Genomic DNA, 24,000 nt, shown 5'->3' with positions numbered 1-24,000 from the left:
TACAACTCCATTTTCTGCAGCACCACAAGCTTCTGGTGGGTGCTTTTAGCTCCAGCACACAGCTAAATGAAACATTTTGTAGCATGAAGAGAGACCATCTGGATCTCACTGGAACAGGCCACATGTTGTGGCAGCTTTTATTTTATTCATGCTATCAAACTGCTTTCTTAATGACTGGATACTGGGGTTCCCTTGATTTCTCTTAATTTGGATCAGCTCCTTCCATGATTAGAAACAGTCTTTTTATGATGACTCCAGCAAGTGCGTAAGATACAGAGAATCTGTTAAAATCTTAATGCATCTTCAGCTATTTTTTAATTGGAAATGGCAGCTGAAAAGCTCCAAAGGAGTCAATAACAGCAAGTGGTTCACATACTGCTTTTGTTAACTACTGTCCTTGGCATAAGTGACAGGAGATTAGACAAGGAATAGTTAAATGAGAGATGCAACGGATTTTAAGATTTTAGGCCACCTTCTGGTCTCATTTGCACAAAACCTACTGCACTGGATTACATTCACGTGACTAAAAAGGAAAAAATGGTGAACTATTTAAATTAGTTAATTTATGAAAATGAATTCCTTGCTCTGTCAGATTAGCCTGAACTCTCTTCTCTGTTTCTTTTAAATAACACATACAAAGGCAATGTTCCAAAGAAGCATGAATGCAGAGAGATTGTATGTGTGCATCTCAGTGGATGACCGTGCACACACTTCTTAATTTTGGAAAATCAGTTATTGGGGAAAAAAAGTAATTTCATACAGAACTTAAGGAGCCAAAGATAAAAATGAAGAGGTGATTAGAAGAAGTCACCCTGATATATGCCAGTAGAAGACGTGGCTGCCTGTTCATATCCTGGGAACCAGAATGGCAATGTGAACTGTCCAGAATTGCCTCCCTTGTTTTCTGTTGCAGCTACAGGACATTACCATGAAAATACAGCACAGGTGTGTGTTCATTTCATGTCTGTATAGAAATCATGGTTAGTGAAGACATTCAGCTGATGCTTTGCACCTAAAATCTCAGAATTAACTTATTTTCCTAAGTTAAAATGAGTACACTTACATTCTTCAGTTACCTGGGAGCACATCAAAATAATACTTGTGCTTTTTTTGAGGTCATTAAAAAAATCTCTATTTACATCTCAGATATTTCACTGTGTTTCCCACACCTGAGATTTATCAGTCCTTCTCCAGGTAAGCATGACCTCTCTGAAATTCTCTGCTCATCAAATTAGATACAGTGGGGAATGAAGGAGGGGAAAAACCAAGATACAGTCAGAAATGCTATCAGGAAAAAAAACTCATAAGAGTAGAAGCAAACAAGATAAACCTGTGAATGAATCCATGATGTCTGGATGTCAAAGAGGCAAAACAAATGTCAAAAAAAAAAAAAAAAAGCAGCTTTCACTGAAGGAAGCAGAAAGGAAAACATAAACTTAACTGAATATGCAAACTTGGGAATTCCCCTTTGGTAAAATATGTGGTGTGTGCAACAGCCTGTGTTCCTCTTCTTGTACACTGCTCAAACCCTGGTATTCAGAAACTGCACAAGCTTTCACTTGCTACCTTGAGGGGCACTGACTCCAAAACAGGAAAAATAATTTGACTTTTACCTTGGAATTGATTGACCTGTTGCACTGGATATGGGCTTCGCTGTTGATGCAGATGCTGCTGAGGCAAATGTGACTCTTGCTGCAACTGCTGCAAATGAAGGAGGGAAAAAAAAAAGCAGAAGAGACAGAAGACAGAGGTGATTAATTAATTAATGGACTGATTGCAAAACTGCAGAACTGCAGTGGTTCTTATCTGGCGAGGTGTTCTGGACAGACAGGTAGAGTCATCTGGAGAGTCCTCCTCAGAGCACTTGGGCTACTCAGCACTCAGACTCTTTTTGGCTCAAAAAGGAACAAGCACTGAGGCCGACATCATTGCATCTTACCTACAGCCATTTCATCCTGACCTCTACAGCATGAGCTTAACTGTCTTCATGCAGAAAGGAGAAGGAGGGATGTGAACTAACTTTGCTCACCTAGGTCTAAGGGCAACTGTATCCACACACACTTTCCTTCCCTTAGTCCTGCCAAGGTCCAGAGGTTTGTGTTCCTGGTGCAAGACTTTGCTCCATGTCTGCACTCATAACACTCAGCTGCAAGGATTTCTGCATCCTGACCCAAGCACTGCAGCCTAGAAACATTCCTCAGCCAAAACAGAAATGGATACTAAAGCACATTTCCTCTTGTGCTTCAGTGAATGATATTTGGGAAGTGGTGACTGCAAAATGCATTGCTCCCTTGATCCAGACCACATTGCTCCTCTCTGGTTGTTTTCTACAAATACTTGTGAATATTTTAAAACAGAATCAAGGGCTGATTATAAAAACAGAGCTTTCAGATGCTAAGGTGTACTCAACTAAGCACTTACTGAAAGGACATGTCTTGTAGCATCATCCGCAGCCGTACAAATACTGTGTCCAAAACCAAGGATGTGTAACAAAGGTACAAGAACGGCAGAGATGGGAAAGAAGGAAGTATTGATCCCTGCATTCATAAGTATCTGTTACAAATTATCAAAAAGAAAGAGGGACTCTTGTTAGGCACAAACTACCCCAAAGCTAGGAACCTGAGGACTGTGACTTTGCCACTTTTCATCTCTGCCAGCACAATTGACAGCCTCAGCTTGGTGGCTTTTTAATACTTTTAGGCTTGCCCCCAGCAGCCAAGTCACTGACTGGCTCTTGGCTTTATGCATGTGAATTGGCCCAATCCATGGGATGCATTACTGCATCCTCACTCTCATGCACTTGTTCACATTTGAATCAGTTCAGGCATCTTTATCCTAAATATTTCTAGGAGCATCCTTCCTGTTCACTGAGAGTAAATTTTTCTGTTTCTCAGAAGCAACAAGAGAAAGGGGGGGAGGCAATCTGTATTTCTGTGGTTACACAGCATGCATGTTTTCTAACACAAATTTAAGCAGATGGTCTTAAGCTGTTTTTCCTTAGCAAGAGAGGAGAAGCCAAGCTTAAAGCAACTGCTGACCTACCAGAGCATTATCTAAGTAACATTAGGGGGCTGGAACTTTAAACTTGGATCAAGTTTAGTCAATCAACAGTGTGACTTTCCAGTGGTTTTCTCTTGGGCTGCTTTGAAACTACAGCTGAATTAAGCACACACCGCCATTCAGACTGTGTAGTTTAACATCCATATTGCAAAGCCCGGGCTGCCTTAAAAGTGGGCAGCTGAGGCTGCAGGGGCAGGAGGGTTCCCGGGAAGCTGAACCAGGGCCAGCCTGTGTTTGAACTCACTCTGTGGCACAGCTGAGGAAGCCAGGTGATAGCTCCAATGCAGCTCTTCCACATTGCCACTGCCAGAGGTAGTTTCACTGTTGTCCCACTTCAGTCTCTGGTTCTCCCCTTGCTGCTGTCTCTCCCTTGTATAACCTATTTGCTCCTACTGGCACTCAATAAACCAGATTAAGGAATTGGTCTGGGTAAATAGTAACATTTTTCTTTGCTAAGGCTTCTTTTAACCCATATCCATTCTTTGTCCCAGATTCCTGTGCAGCTATGCACAGATTTTGCCAGTGCAAGACCATAATCAGAGCTAGGGGAGAGGACCTATGACTGTAACTGCAGCTGAGTCTGCTTCTGCTGGAGTAAATGCACCATTAGATGCCAGGTTAAGAGCTAACTTTTCCAGTGCCTAAAATCCAAGGTGACTGTCAAGCCCACTACTGGAAACATGGGTAATATTTGCCAAGATAATGGTAGGACTGATACAGTTGCCTCTTCTTTGACAACTATTGCTGAAACACCCAGACAAGAGCCACAGAGAGGGAATTCCCAAATCTAGGAGGAAGAGCTGGTGCTGCATTGTCTGTAGTGCTCATGCTCATCCCAGCATGCGTTGGAGACGGATACTGTACCTGCTCCGCTAAGATCTGCTGCTGCTGCTGCTGCTGCTGCTGCTGCTGCTGCTGCTGCTGCCTCTGCTCTTGGAGAAACTGCTGTTTCTGCTGCTCCATCACATGCAGCTGCGCTCTCTGCTCGATCAGCATCTGCTTCATGATGGCCACCTGGGGCTGGCTCCCAAGGAAGGGCCCCCCAGAGCTGGTGCCTGTGACTACACTGCTGGAGCCTGCCGGGACAGAAGGCTGCATGGGCCCTGTGGGTCGCGACAATCCCACCTGGTGCTCCTGTGCAAAGAGAGAGGGAAGACCTTGTTACTGGGGTGCTCCACAGGCAAGGGAAATCACAGATCACCAAGCTGAGGAGGCACAGAGTCTGTGGGTGAAGCCTAGAGCTTGGAGAAAGTGAGTCCTTGGAAAGATGCTCATGGCTTGTGACTGAGCCATGGACTGCTCCCCACAGGGAATAGGTTCCTCTTTTCTCCTGGAATCCAAAGCCCCTCAGGTAAAGCAGGAGTACTTTATAATTCATTAATAATGAAACAGTGAAGTTGTGTGCTAAGTTTTTTCATGCTTCAGAGTCATGTTTTTCTAAACTTTTTCTTCCTTCTCAAGGAGACAAGTACATTTTCTCTTCCATTCTGTTTCCCTCTCTTCATAACAGCAATTTAACAAAGCCGTCTGGATTGAGAAGCCAAGCTGTTAGGTGCCCACAACGAATAGTGGGAGCTGGCAGCACTAATTCTTCTCCAGATCCTCAGGATTTAACTCCAGTTAGTGTTTATTCAAGATTGCCATCCTGCAGCACAGAATCAGTGTGTGTGGCTGGAAGGACGCAGTGCAAGCACCTTCCCTGCACACACCTCACTCTCTCTTCATGTTCTAAATCCAATTTGTTGCCTTTTAGTGCTAGGAAAAGCACCAACGAAAGCCCGGGGTAAATCCCAACCCGCGTCCCGGCGGAGGGTCGGGATCAGGGTCGGGATTAGCGGAGCTCTCCCGGCGCTGCTGCCGCCGGCAGGTGGCGCTGCCCGCCCGCGGCCCTGCCCGTGCGGGGCCGGCGTCCTGCCGGCGCCTCCAGGGAGCATTCCCAGGAGTCGGCTGCGGTCTCCCAAGCCGCGCCCGCCCTGCCCGAGGCTGTCCCGCGGCCAGGGCAAACGGGGCCCACGACACCTCCAGAGCTCCCGAGGGGCCCGGCCTGGCACCACGCCGCCCCTGATGCCGTATTTGAAAACCAGCGACTGCGTGCCCGGTCCCTGTCTCGGGTGTTAAGAGCCCGTAGAACCTCTTTAATTGATGAACAGAGACGACAGGGACTTACTCAAAACCACCAACTTGATGGAAAGGACCTGTGTCACTTTAGCACCCTTTGTGCAAAACCTGCCAGGGTGAGGTTCAGGTTCACCTGCTTCACTGCGGGTTTGAGTTACGTCAGTCACTGTGTGATCTGGACGTACAGAAAGGTGATCTTGCAGCACCCACCCCAACCCAGTCAAGGAAAGGGTTAAGTTCAATGCTGAAGTGTAGCTTGGGAAATGAAGATCAGCCTTTCTGCATGAAGGTCAGGTTTTCATGACCCTTCTGAGGAAATAACAAAATACAATTTGTCCACATTTCTACTTTGCACAGATACTCCCTTAAGGGCTCTCTGCTGAAAGGCAGCTCTCTGGTATTTAGGTTCTTTCCCCTTTTAACATCTGTTTTGGTTTGAAAGTTCTCTCCCTGTTCCTCTTTCCACTTTCTCCCCCAGTACTATCCCCCACTGCACTTTGCACTTTACAACTCGGTCAAGCACGGTCCCTGAAGCATCCTAAGGACTAGGGCTGCAGCAGTGGCTGCATCTCCCCTAAGCTAGAGTCCAGGAATTGCTAAGGATCCCTCAGCTGCTCCTGCACCAAACTCTTCATCCACACCTGTCGCTAAGCTCCTGCTTTCTTTGCTTTGGGGGGACACACACATTCATTGGCTGTCTCCAGCAGAGCTGATGGCAAAGGCTTTTTCCTACCACCCCCTGGCCCTCCCCCAGCTTCAGATGAAGTCATCAAGCTACCAATTGCATAACTGACGCACAGGACTATCCTGCCTGGGAGACAGGCCAACTGCTTCCATTTATAGACAAAAGCAGTGCCATGCTGCCAAATAATGGAGCCTTTGCTGCAGCCACTACAAGGCAGAGAAAAAGGAGGGGAAAAAAACCAGGAGCCGAAGGGCATGCTGTGAAGTGACATCCCTTGGAACTTCCTCTGCGAGCTTCAGTGCACAGCTGCCTTTGGGGCTCCAGCCCAAGTTGTCACTGAATTGCCTTCAAAAAAATCTTCCTACAGAACTCCTGTACTGGCTCCTAATGCACACATGGGTTTAGCTGAGGGACACACTCACCCCAAGCAAAAAGCACTCCATTCTCTGTTGGATTATATTATAAATTAATTCTGGAGTTTAAAAGGAAGAAAGTTTTGAAAGGACCCCCACCAGCTGACGTGAGCCTGGTGCACTGTGCAGCAGCTGAAGAAAATACGAAGATTAGCGCAAAGGTATCATTTCCAGTATTGTGTGCTTAGTCATTTTGAGGTACATCATGAAAACTTCCTGTTTCTGGTTTTAACAGGTTTAAAGCCAGGCCTTCTTCATCTAGACCACCCTCCTGCCCAGAATATTTCTTCTCCTTTCCTTTTTTTTCTTGGCAAGAGCTCTTCCCAACTGATGATGAAAGGCCCTTATGAGATCACTGGGAGCAGCCCTGGGTTGAGTGTCCTGAAAATAACAATACAGCCCAGGCAAAAGTTCTCTGCAGGCGGGAAAATGCTCCCTAGCACCTGGGAGCAGAGCTCTTTCCCCAGTGCTCTGCAGCCCAGCACTGCTGCTGTTATCCTCTGAGGGGAGTGAGTGGAGATGACACCTGGCAATGGGCTGTGTGGCAGGGAACTGGGGATGAAGGAAGCAACGCTGGACTCTATAGGGCTGCCTCTTACAAGCCATGGCAGCTCCAGACTCAGGTGCAGTCTCACCACAGGAGCCGAACACCAAGTCAAGCAGCACTTCCACACTTAGCTTAAAAACAAAACTAATCCAAGCTTCACTGACAACCTTCTTTGCTCCTGCTTTGCCTGACAGCTCCCTCTTTGTCCTACTGCACCCTGAGCCTTCCTGCCCCTAGACTTCCTGCTCCTCCTCCTCATTCCCTGCTACCCCTTTCTCCTTCCTACACCCTCTGCCCAGCCTTTGCATTTTCCCTTCTCCACCAGCTGGCACTGCTGCTTCTTGCTTCACTCTCCAAACACTCCCATCAGCACCCAGCCTGTGGCTGCATATCACCCTTGCAGCTGCCCATGCTGGTCTCCCCAGTGGCCCATGCTCACAGCTTGGCTCACCCTGTAACTCCCAGAGACCTGCAGCAGCAAGGGGACTGCCCAACTCCTTCCCCCAGGGCCCTGTGCTTGTGTGCATGTGGACATGTGTGTACGGGGGTGCCCTGTGGGCAGGTAGTCCCTGAAGAGAGTGACAAGATGCCCTAGAAGGGGAAACACAAGTTGTATTCTCAGGCTGTGATATCTGGGAAAATGGTACAATGTGATTTCTCGTTTTTCACTCTGGCTCTTTTTAACACCACCCAAAGCCACTGTGTGCTGCTCTCAGGCTGCAAACAGCTCTCTCTTGCTAACAGTGGCTCAAGCAGAGTCACAGGCATTCCAGTCAGGAACAGTGGTGCTGCAGCTCCACTGCAGGGTCCTTGCCAAGGGACAGGTGAAGCCAAGAGCTGGTTACATAAAGGAAGGATGGTGCCAAGGCCCCTCAGCTGTGCCACAGAGTGAGTTTAGACACAGGCTGGCCCTGGCTCAGCCTCCCAGGAGCCCTCCTGCCCCTGCAGCCTCCGCTGCCCACTTTTAAGGCAGCCTGGGGACAGAATCGAGAGCTTGGCCCCTGGGAGCAAAACCAGGTATTGAAGGAGCCAAAGAGCGGCCTGTTCACAGAGCCAAAAAGCAGCCACTGTTTACAAATGGTCAGCATAACACACCTGGGCAGGTTTGTAGAGCTGCAGGGCACCTGGTAAGATGAACTTGTGCAAGGATCTGGCTGCTTACTTAATGCCTCCACGGGAGTTGCCCCCTGTGGATAAACTGATCATTAGTGAAGCAACAGAAAGATAAATCCTGTGTCTTCCCAGTGTATTTCCAGGGCTCTACTGGAGTGATGGGATACTCTGCAGGATCTCGGAGTAACATGTGTGATATGTACAGTTATGCACAGTAAAAAGATAACAAAGGGGAGTGGAAATGAGATTTTCCTCTTTGTCTCAAATCTTATGTGCCTCTTCCTTATCATGCAGCAATTTATTCCTTCCACATGTCATTCAATCCCTCAACTGCAGCTAAAAGCAGTCACACAATTTCCTTTCAGAACAAGCAGAACAACCACCAGCTGAAGCCCCAAGAACCAGGCAGGGACAGCCAAGCCTGCCCATTATCCCTCTGTGCACAGCCTGATATCAGAGCCCTTGGATGTGGAGGAGCCAGCTATGCTTCCGCTGAAGGTCAGGGGGCAAAGTGGCATCTCAGGGAAAAGGGGGCTGTTCCAGGCAACTACTGGCAGAAATCAACAGAGGATGGGTATTCCACGTCTGGGAACAACTTGTTGCCCAAAAAGCTGAGAGAAACATAGCCTGGAAAGCAGGGTGTGAATGTGCAAAACGGATGAACAGACATAATATTCTGTGGCATGTGAGTGAATGGATATTGAATATACAAAGCAAATAGAACCCAGGAGATAGCTTATCCTGCACACTGCATACGAAGAATGACACTAGAAAAATGCATACAATCAGACATCTACATTTTAGAGTCAGAGCAGAAAAAGAAGACAAAAAAATGATTTGTGGCAGAAAGTGCCTGCCAGTGAGTGACTTAAAGAGCTCAATCCATTTAGCTTACCACAAAAAGAACGGAGAGATGCTTTGACCATGGTGGATAAAAATACCTTCCTGAGGCAAGAAATTCCTTAAAGAGCTCTTTTATCCAGCGAAGAAGGCAAAACCAGATACAAGGACTGGAAGCTGAAGACAGATTCAAATCAGAAAGAAGAATCACATTTTTACCCTCTGATTCCATTACGCATCAGAAACGGCAGATCTCCACAATTTGATGTCTTCAAGGATGAATGCCTTTCTGGATAAACAAAACCGTACTGCAATGGAATGGCTGTGATGTACAAGGTAGAACAGCCCTCACCTCTACACAGCCCTGAGCTGCTGCTGGGCACACAGGCACTGCGTGTGTGTGTGTGTGTTAAGAAGGGGGATCTTCAACCTATTACTGGGATCAAAAATATTACTCCATTTCCATACACTAGGTCACAGTAAAACATCATCCCTACCCAGTGTTTTCAGGGCAACCTGAAAGCACATTCCTATACTCCCCCAGAAATATTTCTATTGAATTCCTTATAATGTTGTGACTTGTTGTGTCTTGCAGGGATCTTCATCCTCTCTCTAAATCAGACTGCCCACAGGAAAACCACCTTTCTCAGAATGGTACCATCTGACAGACTAAGGGAATTACAAATCCATTCATTTCAGACTTCTGGGGATGTTTTTTGCCTCAGAAAAAACAGTGTATAGGATGAAGGGATGGAATATGCTGGTTCACAACTCCAGCTCCAGCAGCAGGCTCAGCAGAGCAGATTGCTTCACCTATTTCCTCTGTCATCTAGCCTCAGGGAGGGGCTACAAACCTCTTCTCTCCCCCCAGGCCCCCGGTTGCCATGGTCTTTCATACAGTTGGATTTGTGCACTGAGAAGTATTAATTTATCTCAAATAACTATTTTTCAAATAACTTGTAATTGCAATTTTTATTGGTCTTATTATTTTTAGGAGAGAAAAAAAAAAGTGGATCAGCCCAAATTCAAACCAAAATAGCCTCTTTACATTCATACCTTAAAAAAAAAAAGGGAGAAATAAGCACTGGCCCCCAGGCAAGGCTGGTGGCAGGGTGGGAAGGAGGGCAAGGATTTGAAGAAACACTGAAATGCCCAACCTTATAATTTAGGCGTATTATGAAGGCTGTAATTACTCCCTTCAAAGACTGCTGCGTGAAGCTGTGCCATCATGGCATTCCACAGTGTGTCCTACCACTCAGAAAGCAAGAGGGAACCTTCAGGGAGCAAAAGGCAGGAGGAGGGAGTTGAAAACCTGGCCCATGCCAGAACTTTTCCATGCCATATCCCCGCTGCCTTCTCCCACAGCTGAGGGCTTCCAAGGGTACAAATCAGCCCCTCAAGAGGAGCTGTGACCTGCCCTTTCAGTGCCAGCTCGGCTCTGTCTTGGTCGATTTCCTGGGACTTTGGAAACTGGTTCTGGAGAAAAACTAAGTGAGAGCTGAGCTCACGGAGGCCACTGGACCCTGAAGCTGGTGCCTGATAGAAATTCTCCTGCTGCAGGTTTTAGCTTTAATCAATGCCCCCTTCAAGCCCATCCTGGAACAGGAGGGAGGAAAGCTAATGTGAAGCGTAAGGATAATCACGGCTAGAGAGCCCCTGGAAAGAGGGAGAGAAGAAAAATGGAAGATGAAAGCAGGCAAATGGTTTAAACAAACACTCACACAGGGCCAATGAAAAGGGGGAACAGAGGAAAATGACACAATAAAAATAAATGCTGTAAGAGAAAGAAAAGCTTCTAAGCACACACAGGGAAAAATGTGGGGCTTGGAAAAAGCAAAAGTGTAAGAAAAAGATGCTCTAATGGAGCTCTCTAGCAGTTAACACTCCCCATTACCAGGCAACCCCTTTCCTTTTAATGGCCTGAGCCTCTACCATATTATCACTTGGACCCCATGGAGCTCACTGGTTGTTGAGGTATTTTGCAGAGCCTGGCTCTAGCTCACGCCTAGCAGAAGCTGCCTGAAGTCTCCTGTGGATGACTGCAGAGATTTTTTTTACTCTAGGTGGAATTTTGTTAAATTTCCTCTTGGTTGTTTTGTTTGAGCATAAACAAAAGGTATTTTTTCACACTTAGGGGCGTTTTTCAGATCCTCTTCTCAGTGCTGTGATAAATGAAATATTTCATTTTTAGAAATTCCAACTTGGCACTTGTGTTGCTCCTCAGCAAGCAGTGTGTAATTTGCCAAGCCTGAAAGAATCCTGGCTGAGAAATAAACACAGTGGGCCATATGCTCTCCTTCTCATATGCAGAAGGCACCTTACCTCAAAAATTGGGAAGAAGCTGCGATCACCCCCATGGTGTTGCTTCTGCCAAGGCAAAAAAATATCCACAGAAAGATGTATGGCAAAGGCTCTCACAAAGTAGCCCTCTTCCTGCACGGCTCCAGGGACCTCTCCTGCACTGTCCCTGACCCTGTGGCTGGTCTCTGGCCTGGTAGGAATGCAGGGAGGGGTCAGGGAGAGTGTTTGCCATGTCCCTGGTGCTCGCAGTAAAGCGGCACTGTCTTCCTGGGTATTTCCTAGCACAGCTTGGGAGTGATCTGCAGCTCACAACTGCTCCTTTCACACTGCTCTCTTCTCCCTCATTCACATCGTGCCCTCAGGAGAGCGAGATCACACACCAGCAGGATCGGGTGCAGTGAGGCCTTCCTTCTGCTCTGTGCCCATACAGGACACAGAGGGAGAGTGTACCTTGGATACCCAGTAACTCAGATCCCTGGTGGGCTTCAGCAGATTACAAGTGGGACTGATAAAAGCATTGGTGCTTACGAGGAATGGTCATCTGTATCTATTCATGCATAAATTCCATGATCTTCCTCTGCCTGACAGTGACTTCAAAGAGCTGGAATAACTCCCTTGCCTTGTTTGTATGTGCTTGTCTGTGCAGGCCCTCTGGAGGTGGGACTTCCATCTCGAATCAAGAGCCAAATATTTCCATAAGGTAGCCGGCAGGCCCAAGGGAAGTGGTCCAGCTGCCTGGCAAAGGCACAGGATCTTTGTTGTGGTTTCACATAATTAGCTGCTGATAAACCAAGCTGGTTGGGACGGCACAACAGGTGTAGGATTTCATTAGCCACTTCTTTTAACATCCTTGAATTCAAGCAACCCAGATCACCTAGTTGCAGCACTTGAAACTCATTTGATTTTTTCTTCCCTGTTGGATGTGGTCTTTGTATTTCCATCAGCCACCTGGCCCGTACTTTGACACTCAGTCATCTTAGTCCTACTGAAAACTGAGATAAGGTATTCTGATTTGGGCTATGCCTAGCTTGTCTTTAAGGTCTTTCACCTTGACATGTCCCATATGTATGGTTTCCTCTATTTGTATAACTAAGGAAAACCTCACAATTGAATTAATTTCCTTTGCAAGGCCTAGCTCAGCTCAGGTTTTAGAAGAACTGACTTTATCCCTAGACTTCCAGGTCTCTAAGGTATAGCTTGCTTTGCTGATCAAGCCCTTATTTATGCTGTCTGAGGCTTTCTAGATAGCCTTGATACCGCTTAAGCTTTAAATTTCCTTTTTTTTAAATTTTTTTTTTACTTCCTCCACAACATGAATGCTTTTTTTGCCTCCTTCTATGCTGCCATCTTCCTAATGCCTACTTATCTTTGCCAGCTTAACTAGCCCTCCCAGCGCAATCCCAGCTGCCTTTTTGCAGCCTTTGACTCACCTCTGAAACCCTGCCTTCACTGGAGACAGGTCTTTGCACAGAACTGTGTTGATCTCTCCCATGAGAGACTTAAAGCAAGACATGATCTCCTTCTACCCCCACTTCCCATCCTGCCCACCTCTCTGCTCCTGGCCACAGAGGAGGCGGCTTCATCCATGGTTCCCAGCCCTTCTGCTTGTCCTGGCAGTCTCACTGGGTCCTCTCTTCTCATCTCTCTTGCCCCCATCTTCCTTCTCCTTTTTTTATATCTCACTCTTCTCTCGCTCTTTCCCATTGCAGCACATGCATGCTTTATCTCTATGCTTAAAAAAAAAGTCACTATGAGTCAACCCTTGACTCCTAGTGACTCTCCAGCTCTCACTCTATCTCTTCTCACTGTCAGCTTTAAGCTTATTGAGTGTGCTGCTGATGATTTATATGATTTAGACTGAATTTAGGCTCCATCTCCAACAGATTCTTTTCCAAACAGGCTTTCACATCTTTCCTGTCACAAAACCGGAATCACAGAGTTTCTAATTTCCTTTGTCTGGCTGCAGGTCTGCACTACACCAGGCTCTCTGTCATAGCCTGTCAACTCCTTCTGAAAATCTGGTCCTCCTTTCCCAGTGCTCCTACTTGACCGCAACACCTTCATGTGCTTGCTCAGGGTTACTCAGAGTAGTTCGTCACTGCTCACCCTTCTACCTGCTGCCATTCTGTGGCTCTGTGTCCTCATTCCTTGTCTCCTTTCCCTTTCCCTTGTGTCTCCGAGTGAGCTCTCCCTCTGTACACATTCAGGAACCTTCTCTGCACCAGTGACTCACCGACCTGCCTCTCTGTCCCTGGCCACTTCCCAGCTGTTCTGACTAAATTCATGCTCTGCCTCTGGGATTGTCTTGTGGATATCTGTCAGATCAAGCTCGAAGAAGGCTCTCATCTTACTCCCTAGGCCTGCTCTCCTTCCTGTTCCTTCAGTCCCTGTGGGCAGCACCATGGCCTGGCTGTCACTCAGTCCATGGCCTGGTTATTATCTATGCCCCCATGCTCTGTGCAGTCCCACAGCCAGGTTCCCACTGCCTCACGCCCTGACACTTGCAATCTTACCCTGCTTGTAGACAGCCCAAGTTCTGCTGTCCTGCTCATTTTCTTTGCCTGTCATCCCGCCTGTGCCATCTCTCTCCTTGCAGACCTCTCTTGGATTCCCTTTACTCTGGATTTCCACACCCTCCCTTGCTCTCAAATTCAGCTGCAGCATATGCCACCTCACACATCATCTCTCTCTCACTGCTGAGACTTTCTGTCACCCCATCACAACCCACTCTTTTCCACATGCTACATTTTAGCTAGAAGTGCCTTCATGCTTTCCTCCCTGCTGGATCTCATTCTTGGGAGGACAGCCTCCAAATCACAGAAATCTGACCCTGAATTCTGCCCCCAGTATAGTTACATTTGTAGAAGTTTCTGTCTCCATGATGTCCAGCTGTCTTCTGTTTCCTTGTACTCCCTGGTGTGTTTGTTTCCCTGCATTATCTCTTATCTTACTCTTAGGTTAGAAGTATTTGTAGGGAAAGAAACATATTTACATCCTGCATCTGCAGAGAGCCCAGAACAATGAGACTCCTAAACTGGGACCATGGCTCAGAGGTGCAATAAATAGTGTAACAAATAAAACTTCAATCTGCATACAGCTAAATACACTATTTTATATTCTGTAGGTATGAAAACACCAACATTTTACTGTGCCCTTGCTTCACTTCTCCTTCTTTTAAATAAGGATGAGCTATTGTGTGCTGAAAAAGCCAGGAAATAAGTTACAGTTCCCACGGCAATTGTAACTCAGCCCCCTCCAGTGCAGCACAAAGGTTATCATCATGTACAATAACAGGGGATGCTGAACACATGCAAAGTGACCAAATTACTGTCATGGCAGATAGCCAGGTCTTTGAACTTCTGTGCAGGTAAAATCTTAGGCATTTACTGGGCTTTTAGCATTTAAGTCTGGAAATGTGAAGTCCAATACCCTATAAATGAAAGTCAGAATTATGTTGAATAGCAAGTAGCTGGTGCCGGCTTGGCGCCCTCCTTGAAGAGACACAGCTAATGGCAATAAGAAATATTTTCATTACTTCACGAGCTCTGGTAGCTGTCAACTGAGAGAGGGATCTACCGATCAGAGAAATCTGGGGAGACAGCAGTGTGTCAGAACAAATGAAAAGACTTGACACAGAGGGCACATTTTTGTTGAGCAATTTGCATTAGCACTTCTGGACAAATTCTACATTTCACATGCAATTCACAAACCAACAGCAGCATTGCTAATTGGTGCAGTTGCCACTCAACTGGGGTGCCTTGTTTGAGCTATCACTAACAGGAATGAAGACTACAGTCTTTCTTTAGAAAAAAATACAGCAATTATTTTCCAGACTTTAAGTTGGGTTCCCCCTGCCCCCACTTTCATCCTTGTAATTTCATTATCTCACTAACTTTAAAAGGACATGGAATAGAAAAAATGCAAATCTCAGAAAAGTCCTGCTGGAGTTATTAATTAAAAACACCACTGTTCGCAAAGAATGATGCCCTTCATTAATACACCCTGCCATCACTGTGAATTTGACCATGTCTCAGGGTCCCAATGCAAAGCTATATGTGTATCTGAAAAAAACAACAGTAAGTGGCAGAGCACTGGTGACTCAAAATCCCAGACACCAAACCAAGGCTGTGCTCTGCACAAATCTAAAATACTGATGGGATGACAGGATCTCTCTGCTCCCTCTTAGGTGATATTAGAAGTTATTTAACTGAAAACAGGGCAGATCTCCCATCCATCATTCTTTATCTTTTGTAAAGTTGAGTCTCCTGAGAAAAGGAAAAAGCATCCGTACTGCAGCTTTCTATTACCACTGCTCAGAATGCTCAGACAGCTGCAGCTCCGCTGAAGGAAAGTTTGGCTGACTCATTTTTGGAAGTTAGAGGGCTATTTTTAGGAAACATTTCCTTTAGGCCCGATACAGTGCAAAATCCAAAGAAGCTAATGGCATTAGCAGTTGCATAGATTATTGATGACCTCCTCTAGCCGAGCATTCACATTTCCTTACTACATTTTTTCATAATGTATAATGAAAAAGGGAACAACCTACAATTAAAGAACTTCCAAAACAGCTTTGATACCTTTTCTGTCATATGCTCAATGAGAAACCAATGTGCAAAAAATGGAACAGCAGGAGAGAAACTATACAGATGCACCGAGAGCTAAATCTAATTCTGAAGAACTTGGTGCTAATGGCATATTTTGGTTGCATCTCTGTGGATGAATAAGTGTCTGTAATGGAGTTGCATTCTGACCCTGATCTTTTTGCAGCTGCAAGAATCCCATCCCCTTTCTTGCTTCCCTTGTGATCTCACTGGCCCCACTGTAAGGGTCCAGCTTCACTGTTGTAGAAGTCACTAGCAAAAGCCACACCTTATCCATATCTCCCAGCTGTGCTCTCCTTGGAAGGAATAAGAAAAACTACAGTAAAGCCAGGAACTCCCAATCCTGATCACAAGGGACAGTCCTGGACACTGATGTTGCTTTATTTTCTGCGGTGAAGCACAAAGCAGGTTGTTGGGCAAACTCCTGCAGTACAACTCTCTGGTGTAAGTACCTCTGCTTAGGCTTCCTTCTGCTACACCCTGGGTTACTGGCACAGCAGTCACTTCCCAGTGACTAAATCCTGATTTGGAAGCCAACTTATTTTGAGTCTGACTGCACAGTCTTCTTGGTAATCAGTGCTGTGCACACCCCCTGCTCCCCAGGCTGAAATCAGTTGGTATTTGTGGAAACAGGGGCTGGCTGGGTGCTCTGTGTGTGTCCTGTCCCAAACACGGGTCCCTCTCTGAGCATCCCACCAGTATTCACCTGGTGCACCATGGAAAAAGGGAGCCTCTGAAATCCCCAGCGATATGGGTTGCTTCCTTCCTTCCTTATCCTTTGTCTGTGTTCAAAAGACTTTGCCCAGAGAGCTGATATCTCAAACCCTTCACAAAGCAAAGCCAACAGTGGCTCTGTGAAACCATGGGCTGTACTTCCCAGTGATAGAGCCAGGTTCCAATTTACCAACACGTGGTGTGGCTGTCAGCTGTAAGTCTACAAAAACTGCAGAAGATAGCTTTGGATCTCTTAATACCTTATTTCTGATAGGTGGAGGGACTGGGGAGTGTGCAGCTTCCCACTTGCTTAAATATAATTCACTACAAAATATCAAACAGATACAATCAGCCCTTTGTAGACATATCATTACCTTATGTGTTCATGTAACACATATCTGTAGCATATTGGCAGTACACCTAGTTAATGTGTGGGAGACTCCTAGGTTCAAAGTCTCCAATGTTTCTTTTGTTCTCTAATGAATCCTTCTTTTGTTTAGTTCCACGTCCCCTTAGGTTGTAGCTGTAACTCTGTTATTAGCATCCTAAAAATTTTTTCCTCCAAAATTACCTACAACACTGCAATAGACTGGGAACCTAGTAGGAAACACCTAAATGAATCACAATTCTTACTTCAGACAGGTTTAACGGCTCTGGGTCATTTTTCAGCAGCACTGTTGCTTCATTAGCAAACTCGCTAATCAAATATTCCCTCTAACACCATGTGAGGCAATATTCCCGTGCCATATTCCAGCTGGTAAGCTGGGTTCATAATGTTTCAAATAAAAGATGCAGTCATCACTACTAGGAGTGTCACAATTTTTGTGAGTCTCTGCAGATTCTCATCTGCTTCTTAGTGTCCAAAAATCAAAGCACTCAGGCATCTCCACGGTAGCCCACTGAAAATGTTGAGCTGTATCCTTTGGGTGCAAACATTTTGTTGAATTTTCACTGGATTTCAACCTAATTACCCCACACCTGATTTTCTAGATATTATGTATGAAAACACATATGTAAGACTGAGATATCTCTGACACACAGACTGGCAGCTGGGGTGTCCATCAGAATCACCATCCATCCTGGTGCTGGCATCTTTCTGGGCTTCACCAAAAGCAACCAACAAGTTCTGGGAAACAAGGAGCTGAAGATGCTGCTAAGGATCTGCTACCACAGATAGGCACAAAGACAGAAAGTCTTTACCCATTCGGCTGTGAATGAAATGCAGTGGGGGTTTTGCTTTTAGAAAAATGCCAAGTTTATATCGACTGAGTTACTGTGCTTTCAGTGTGCTGATTCCAGGTCTTTCCAAAGTTACCAGGCCTCTTCTCCAAGACATCCTAGGGACTGCCAGAGATAGCCAGTGGTCAGGGTGTGATCTGGGGCATTTCCTCTGTGAGAAACCCAGCGGTCAGGCAGGAAGGCCACACTACTGGCAGAAGTGTCAGGACTCTCCAGTGCTGTGCTGCTTTTACACCTCATGGACATCTCCAGCAACTCAACTGCAGTGCTCACACTTCCTTGTCCTGCAGCCAGAATACCTGTGCACCCCAGTAAGGCAGTTCAGCTGTATAAAAAGGATTTGGATTCTCAGCATGGTGACACATGTCTAACTTTGTCAGACATCTCCAAATTGTAACAGAGTCAGACTTCAGTGTTCAGTTTGTCACTGTGAAAACACCAGCTCCTTAACAAGCATAGCACATTAGCAATGTACATTGTTGCCCTATACTCATCAACCAGCATTATTATTTTTGTTTAAATGTAAGTGGCATGTTTTCTTTGCTGGCTTCCTTCCAAATTAATCTGTTACTCCGAGCTGAGGTAGTAGTACGTGTTTTCACTGCTTACAATGAGACATTTCTCTCTTAAAAGATATGAACACACCATTGCCTGAAAAAGGCATGGTGACAATGCTCAGGAAAAAAACCCCAAGCATAAATAAACCACAGTCTTCCTCTCCCTGATATTTCAGAAACAATTCTGCAGCAAACTCCAGCTCCTTTGGCTCGCCACTAAAACCAGCAAAGATGCAAGCCAAGGCAGAGCCGCAAGCCTTCAAAAGCTGCTGGGGGAAGTGGAACAGGAAGCTTGTGGAATGGCCCTATCTTCCTGCTGCTCCTCCTCACAGCACACTGTGAACCTCTATCCTGTAGCTCTCTACAGTGACTGTAAGTGCAGTGAGAGCCATAGATGTCATCTGGAAGCACCCTTGCTTTGGAAAACCAAACAGCTCCACACTCACACCGGTCAACAACCAAATGCAGCTGCAGAGGAGGAAAGCTGCTGCATCTTCAGCAGGTGCTGGGCATGGACACAGCTGTTTGCAGGAGAAAATGACTGAAGATTTATAATGACAAAATCAAGGTGCACAGCCTGAAGGACTAATTAGCTTTATTTCATTCCCTCAAAATATTTCCTTATGGTCTAAAATGTGTGGCACCAGTTTGGCAGTTCAGTGATTTTATGCGAAACAAGCCAGTGTTGTGTGTCTAATTTCCAGGCTTTTACTGTTATTATCCCTCACTAAACTTGGACTGCTTCAAAATTTACTTTCTCATCTTTCTTAAGCGCTGTGGCCTTGCACAAGTGAAAACCTACAACACTTTTCTGCAGCCAAAGTCTGCCTGGAGGGTGAAAACCTTCCTCCGCAATGGCCCTGGTTGCCAAAGCTGAGTGCAGTGCTGCAATGCAGGTCACATGGCATTTTCTAGGGATTTACAAACAAGATTAGCACAGAGAGGTCCAAAGATTGGTTAAATACCAAAACAAACTTATTACCTAATTAATTGAACTAGGCCTCACCTCCTCCAGAATGACTCGACCTGTTCAGCACTGGAAAGGCTAGTGTTGACACTGCCCCTGTTTGCCTGGCTGCATGTCAGCCCAGAAAGAATATTTAGCTCCAGTGCACTTGCGGGATTGCATCTCGCAGCTCCACAGGAAATCTCTGGAGTCAGAGCTAAAGATATCACTGCACACTCAGAAATTCACGGCCAGCTGTAAAAGTGGGGTGGTCAGAGTGCTCAACAGCCTCCTTTCAAATGAGCGAGGAGGCTGAATCAAACACTTCACTGTGCTGGGTTCACGGCAGGCAGGGTGCACCCACGGAACCCAAAATAGCAACAGAGGAGGCTCTTCTCTTGCTGGGGATAAGGCTGAATTGATACATCCCGTTCCCAATCCCACGCTCATGAGTAGAGGGGAGGGGGAGAAGTCTGAGGAGGGAGAACTGGGCGCTACTGTGCTGAACGAGCACACAGAGATCTCCTCCTCCTCTGAAGCTTTCAGAAATTTTAAGAGTTGTCAGATCCATTTCAAGAGAGAGAAATCATAAAAAAGAACACACATCTAACATAGGCTTTCTTTTCCATTAAAGAATATCTACACATGGGTTGTGGTACCAATTGCAGGGCAAGTGAACAGACAGAGAATCCTGTCAAATCTTTGTTCTTGATGTTTTTAAATGGCATTTTGCCTGATGCTCTCATGGCTCCTGAGCAATCTCTCCAGCACTGGGCAAGCATGGGGTACCTTGGCCACAACCTCACCTACTGCCTCAGTCTTGGAGGAGGATCAGGCCCCTTCACTTCACCACAGTTAAGGCATGAACATGACACAGAACCTTTCCCTACTGAGATAATGAAAAGGCAGGATGCAAAACCAGGTCCTGTTTTCTGTTAGTAGGTGCTTTCTTACTCTGTCTTGTCATTTTCTCTCAAGTGATGGCTAGCTGACTGTTTGCATTTCATAGCTTTGGGAATGCTCTGTACCATCCAAGCAATTCCAGTCAGCCAGAGTACACCTCTCTTTGCTCAGTGACAGGACAGCTCTGTGTGTTTATGAAGCAAGATCAAAAATGTGTAAATGTAAACAAGTTGTCCCTCTTTGAAGAGCTCCTTGGGATTCAGTGTTCTGTCAGTAGCATTGTAAGGAAGTACTGTGGTCTTAGGGTCCTGCATGCTGTTGATACAGAAAAAAAAGGAACTGATTTCAGAATCTTATTTAGATCAACCTGTTTTCTTTCAGGCAAAAAGCCTGTGGTGCCACCTGGCTACAGCTGACTGGTCTCCCAAGAACAAATAAATTTCTTTGCTTCCAGACAGGTCATTAACTGGTGGAAAGGGGGCAGGTAGGTGTATGCAGCCTAGGAAGTGTGCAGGATATGTTTTTATCAACCCTACACAGGAGAAGATGTTGTAAGACTGGTGTTTGGCAGCCTGATATATTCACAATCCACATTTTGGACAAATCACTGCTGTGCCTGATGCCTCAGCATCCCTACCCCTACAGACAGAACAGTGACAGTTCCTCTGATTCCAACAAACTGCCCCAACCCCAGAAAGGCAACAGGATCCAGGGAGCTACAGTGCCAGCACGCTTTAGTTACATCCTCAGATAAAACATTTTCTCCAAATAAAAGCCCAGAATTTTATTTCTTGTCTGCATGTGCCTAAACAAATCAACTGACAAAAAACCTTTCCTCAAGACTGAAGAAAGAAAATAAATTTCTCTATCCTATGTGATTCCCACTTCCTTTGAGCAATGTCACTAAGAACATAGATTAAGGAGCAGGCAGGAAAAGGACAGCAGGATTCTTGGCTAAAACTGAGGGCTTTGCTGTGGCCCAGGCAGTGCCAGCTTCTGCGGATGCTGAGACAAGCATCTCCTCATTTCTGCCAGGGTGAGATGGAGCGGCAGAGCCCCATGAATCCATCACGGTTGTTGGGAGCTGACAGCCATGTGTTCCCACTTCAGCAAACTGCTTCCCCTTTGTCATGTGTCACTTGAGTGCTGCACACTACCAGGCACACACCTGGCCCCTCCTTACAGGCACCTCTGCCGCACCAGAGCAATGCTCGGTTGCCATCAGAAGATTTAAGGGAGGATGTGGAGATGAGGGCCAAGGCTGGCCATGGTTGCTGCTCTGGGCTGCTTTTGGCAGCGCTGATGGCAACGCTGATGGCTGGTGATGGTGTCTCTCAGGCTGTGCTACACCACCAGCACTCACTCACTGCTGTGTCCACAGGAAGCAAAGTTCAGTGAACAGGAGACTCCCCAAGCAGGGAGCAACCCCACAGATTTCCCATGAGTGGAAGAACTGAGGAAGTTGTGGACCTCTTCTGCACCAAGGCTCTGGTCCAGCTGCAGGAGCATGTGCCAGGGTACGAGGCTGCTCAGCAGCCTGCTCTCCTGGGGTGGCTCTTCAGCATGGTGACAGCTCTGCAGAGCAATGTGCCATACTCCCAAAAAGTTGCCGTGCCAAGTCATTACCTGATTGGCAGATAATGGGAGTCAAGCCACAGTCCCCTGAGTATGCACCAGATACTTAGACTGCAAAACCACTGCTTTGGTTAAGCTGTCTATACTTTCTATTATGTGATGTGCTTTGAGCTAAAAAGGGTCTCCTTGGATAATCCCAGCATTTTAGACCTGTATTGCCAGCAGTGCTCTCTAAGGGCACTGTTTAGAGAAGTGTCATGTATGAACAACGGAATCACAGAAGACAGTGATGGAGAAGATCAGCTAGCCTGTCTCTCAGCTCCCATGAGGACTTTTCAGTCCAACGCACTGGAATTACTGTAATGAGAGAATCTTGCAGCACATCAATGCTCCTTAACAAACAATGAAAAGGGAAGAGGAGGTGATCAAGAACTTTGTGATACATATGCCCGTTAGCAGAGAGGTCCTTCTAGAGATGGCCTGGAGAGTGCTCTTGTTAAAAGCCAGTGGGATGAGTGACATTTAAAAAAAAAAAAAGGGATACATGTGTCACTTTTCCACAGCTCTTTCCTGGCTCAGTTCAGACAATTATGACTTAACTACCAGGGTTAAGTTGAAGCTTTCCACTGTGTCAGAGAACAAGATAGAGAGGAACACCGTCAAGTTCTTTGGGTATTGAAATCTCATTTGCAGGAAGGGAAGGCATTCTCTGCCAGCTCTTTCTTTCACATCTAAAAGAAAAAAGTCAAACTAGGTACAAAGGAAGAATGTGGTGGATATTTTTCCCCAGTAGTCTTTACCTGTGGTCTTTTATTTGCATGGCTGCTGGGAGAGGAGCATCCTCAGAGGCTCTCTGGAGTAAAACTGCCTTTGCATTTCACAAAAGGGGAATGGTGCCTTCCCTACAAGCCTCCTCCTGATGAGCTCCATCAGAAGCTTTCCAAGTTAGTTTCTGTCAAAGCCACCAACATGCCACAAGCCTGCTGGGTCCCTGCCAGTGGGTAAAGGCTACACTGCCAGTGAAACCACATCCCTGCATGTGCAGCAAGGTGCTACTTGACCACCCTCCTTGGATGCACTCCCTGAAGCTGCCACTTGGCACTGAGAGAGGAGATCTGGGAGCTTAACTTTAACCTGAGGTGCCTACTCAGACAGAAGATGCCTCTGAGTTTCACTCAGCTCCAAAGTGCTGCTGAGGCTTGGCAAACACCTCCCAATGGGAAGGAGAGAGATAGGCAAGAAAGTGATCTGCAAGCTTCCACAGCCTGGGAGTGAAATACCCTACTCACACTACTGAAGAGGATAAGAAAGTGGTCAGGCTTATAATGACTCATGCCCTACAATCAACATCAAGCTGTAAATACCACTGGAAGATGCGTCTCCCTGACGATCACTGCTTCTGCACGAAACTCGCAGAATGACAAGATGCTCCTGGTTTCTGGAGTGCTGCAAATCTCAGTGCTGCAGCTCTCTCATGTTTCAAAATCAGGAGCTCGTCTTGCCTTTGTTCACCAGAGTTAAGGACAGAAGATACACCCGCACTTGGTTCTGTTCTGTTCCAGATGTAAAACTTTACATCCATGGAGTACAGAAACTTGCTTAAAAAATACAAGAGCTGTAGTGAGACATTCAGTCATCTCACTCCAGGAATCCAAGTCTTGGGACAAAACCCAACAGATAAAATCCCACGGTGTAACAACATTACCACATGGTCAGATTCCAAAAGGGATAAACAGAAGAGACACTGTTCTCCCTGAAGAGGTCTGGGAAGGCAGAAACTTAAGGCAAAATCATGTAGAAATTGATTAAATTTATTTATAGAGTTGCCAATGTAACAAAATGTTATGATGGCATTTAGTTATGTTTAGAATTGGAAGATAGGTTTTGCTTCTTGCTTAATACCCATTTCTTAAGACTTTTCCCCCAAAGTTTAAATGGAGCACTACAAGCCAAGAAATACAAGATGCAGCAGCCCTTTGCTTGCCCAGAATCCACTATGAGATCCTGATTGTATTATACAGTGAGGATAATATTTCCAGCGTGTTGTGACACACGTGCAGAATGTTATTGCTTCTTCCACACACGTCTCACTGCTTACAGAGCAAAATTTGTTCTTGGACGCTTGCACAAAGACCATGCCAAAAACAATGGATGTGCTTGTACACCTTCAAACACCAGGTTTTGGCTTCGTGGAGGGAAAGTTTTTGTTGTTGTTTGGTTTTCAGAAAAGGCCTCTTTCCAAAGGTACAGGGAACCACCCTTCTGCAAAACAACAAATTACAAGTGTTTTCCTCAACCACACATGCCCTCTGTGGAAACTTAAGAGGATTCATTTGGGAAAGCAGGAAGGGACTGCACCAAGGTCTGTAAGGAAGCGTTTATTTCTTT

General features: G+C 46.0%; 1 protein-coding gene across 4 annotated transcripts in view; it reads right to left on the bottom strand.

Annotated features, from left to right (window-relative positions):
* The window catches only part of MAML3 (mastermind like transcriptional coactivator 3), a 267,889-nt gene that overhangs the window by 7,650 nt on the left and 236,239 nt on the right, over window positions 1–24,000 (bottom strand). For 3 of the 4 annotated variants that reach the window (XM_042051920.1, XM_042051919.1, XM_042051916.1), the window contains exons 3-4: window positions 3,925–4,194; window positions 1,614–1,701 (exon numbers count right to left, since the gene is read on the bottom strand). In XM_042051920.1, the coding sequence (XP_041907854.1) occupies window positions 1,614–1,701; window positions 3,925–4,194 (358 nt within the window). The remainder of the gene's footprint in view (window positions 1–1,613; window positions 1,702–3,924; window positions 4,195–24,000) is intronic. The other variant, XM_042051917.1, reaches the window with a different exon arrangement.

The sequence above is a fragment of the Corvus kubaryi genome, unplaced genomic scaffold (genome assembly GCF_017639235.1).
Source record: "Corvus kubaryi isolate FWS band 111438036 unplaced genomic scaffold, C.kubaryi_AGA036_p1.0 77, whole genome shotgun sequence".
NCBI classification, from domain to species: Eukaryota; Metazoa; Chordata; class Aves; order Passeriformes; family Corvidae; genus Corvus; species Corvus kubaryi.
Note: the sequence above shows the minus strand (reverse complement) of the source record. Positions and strands in the feature narration are given on the sequence as shown.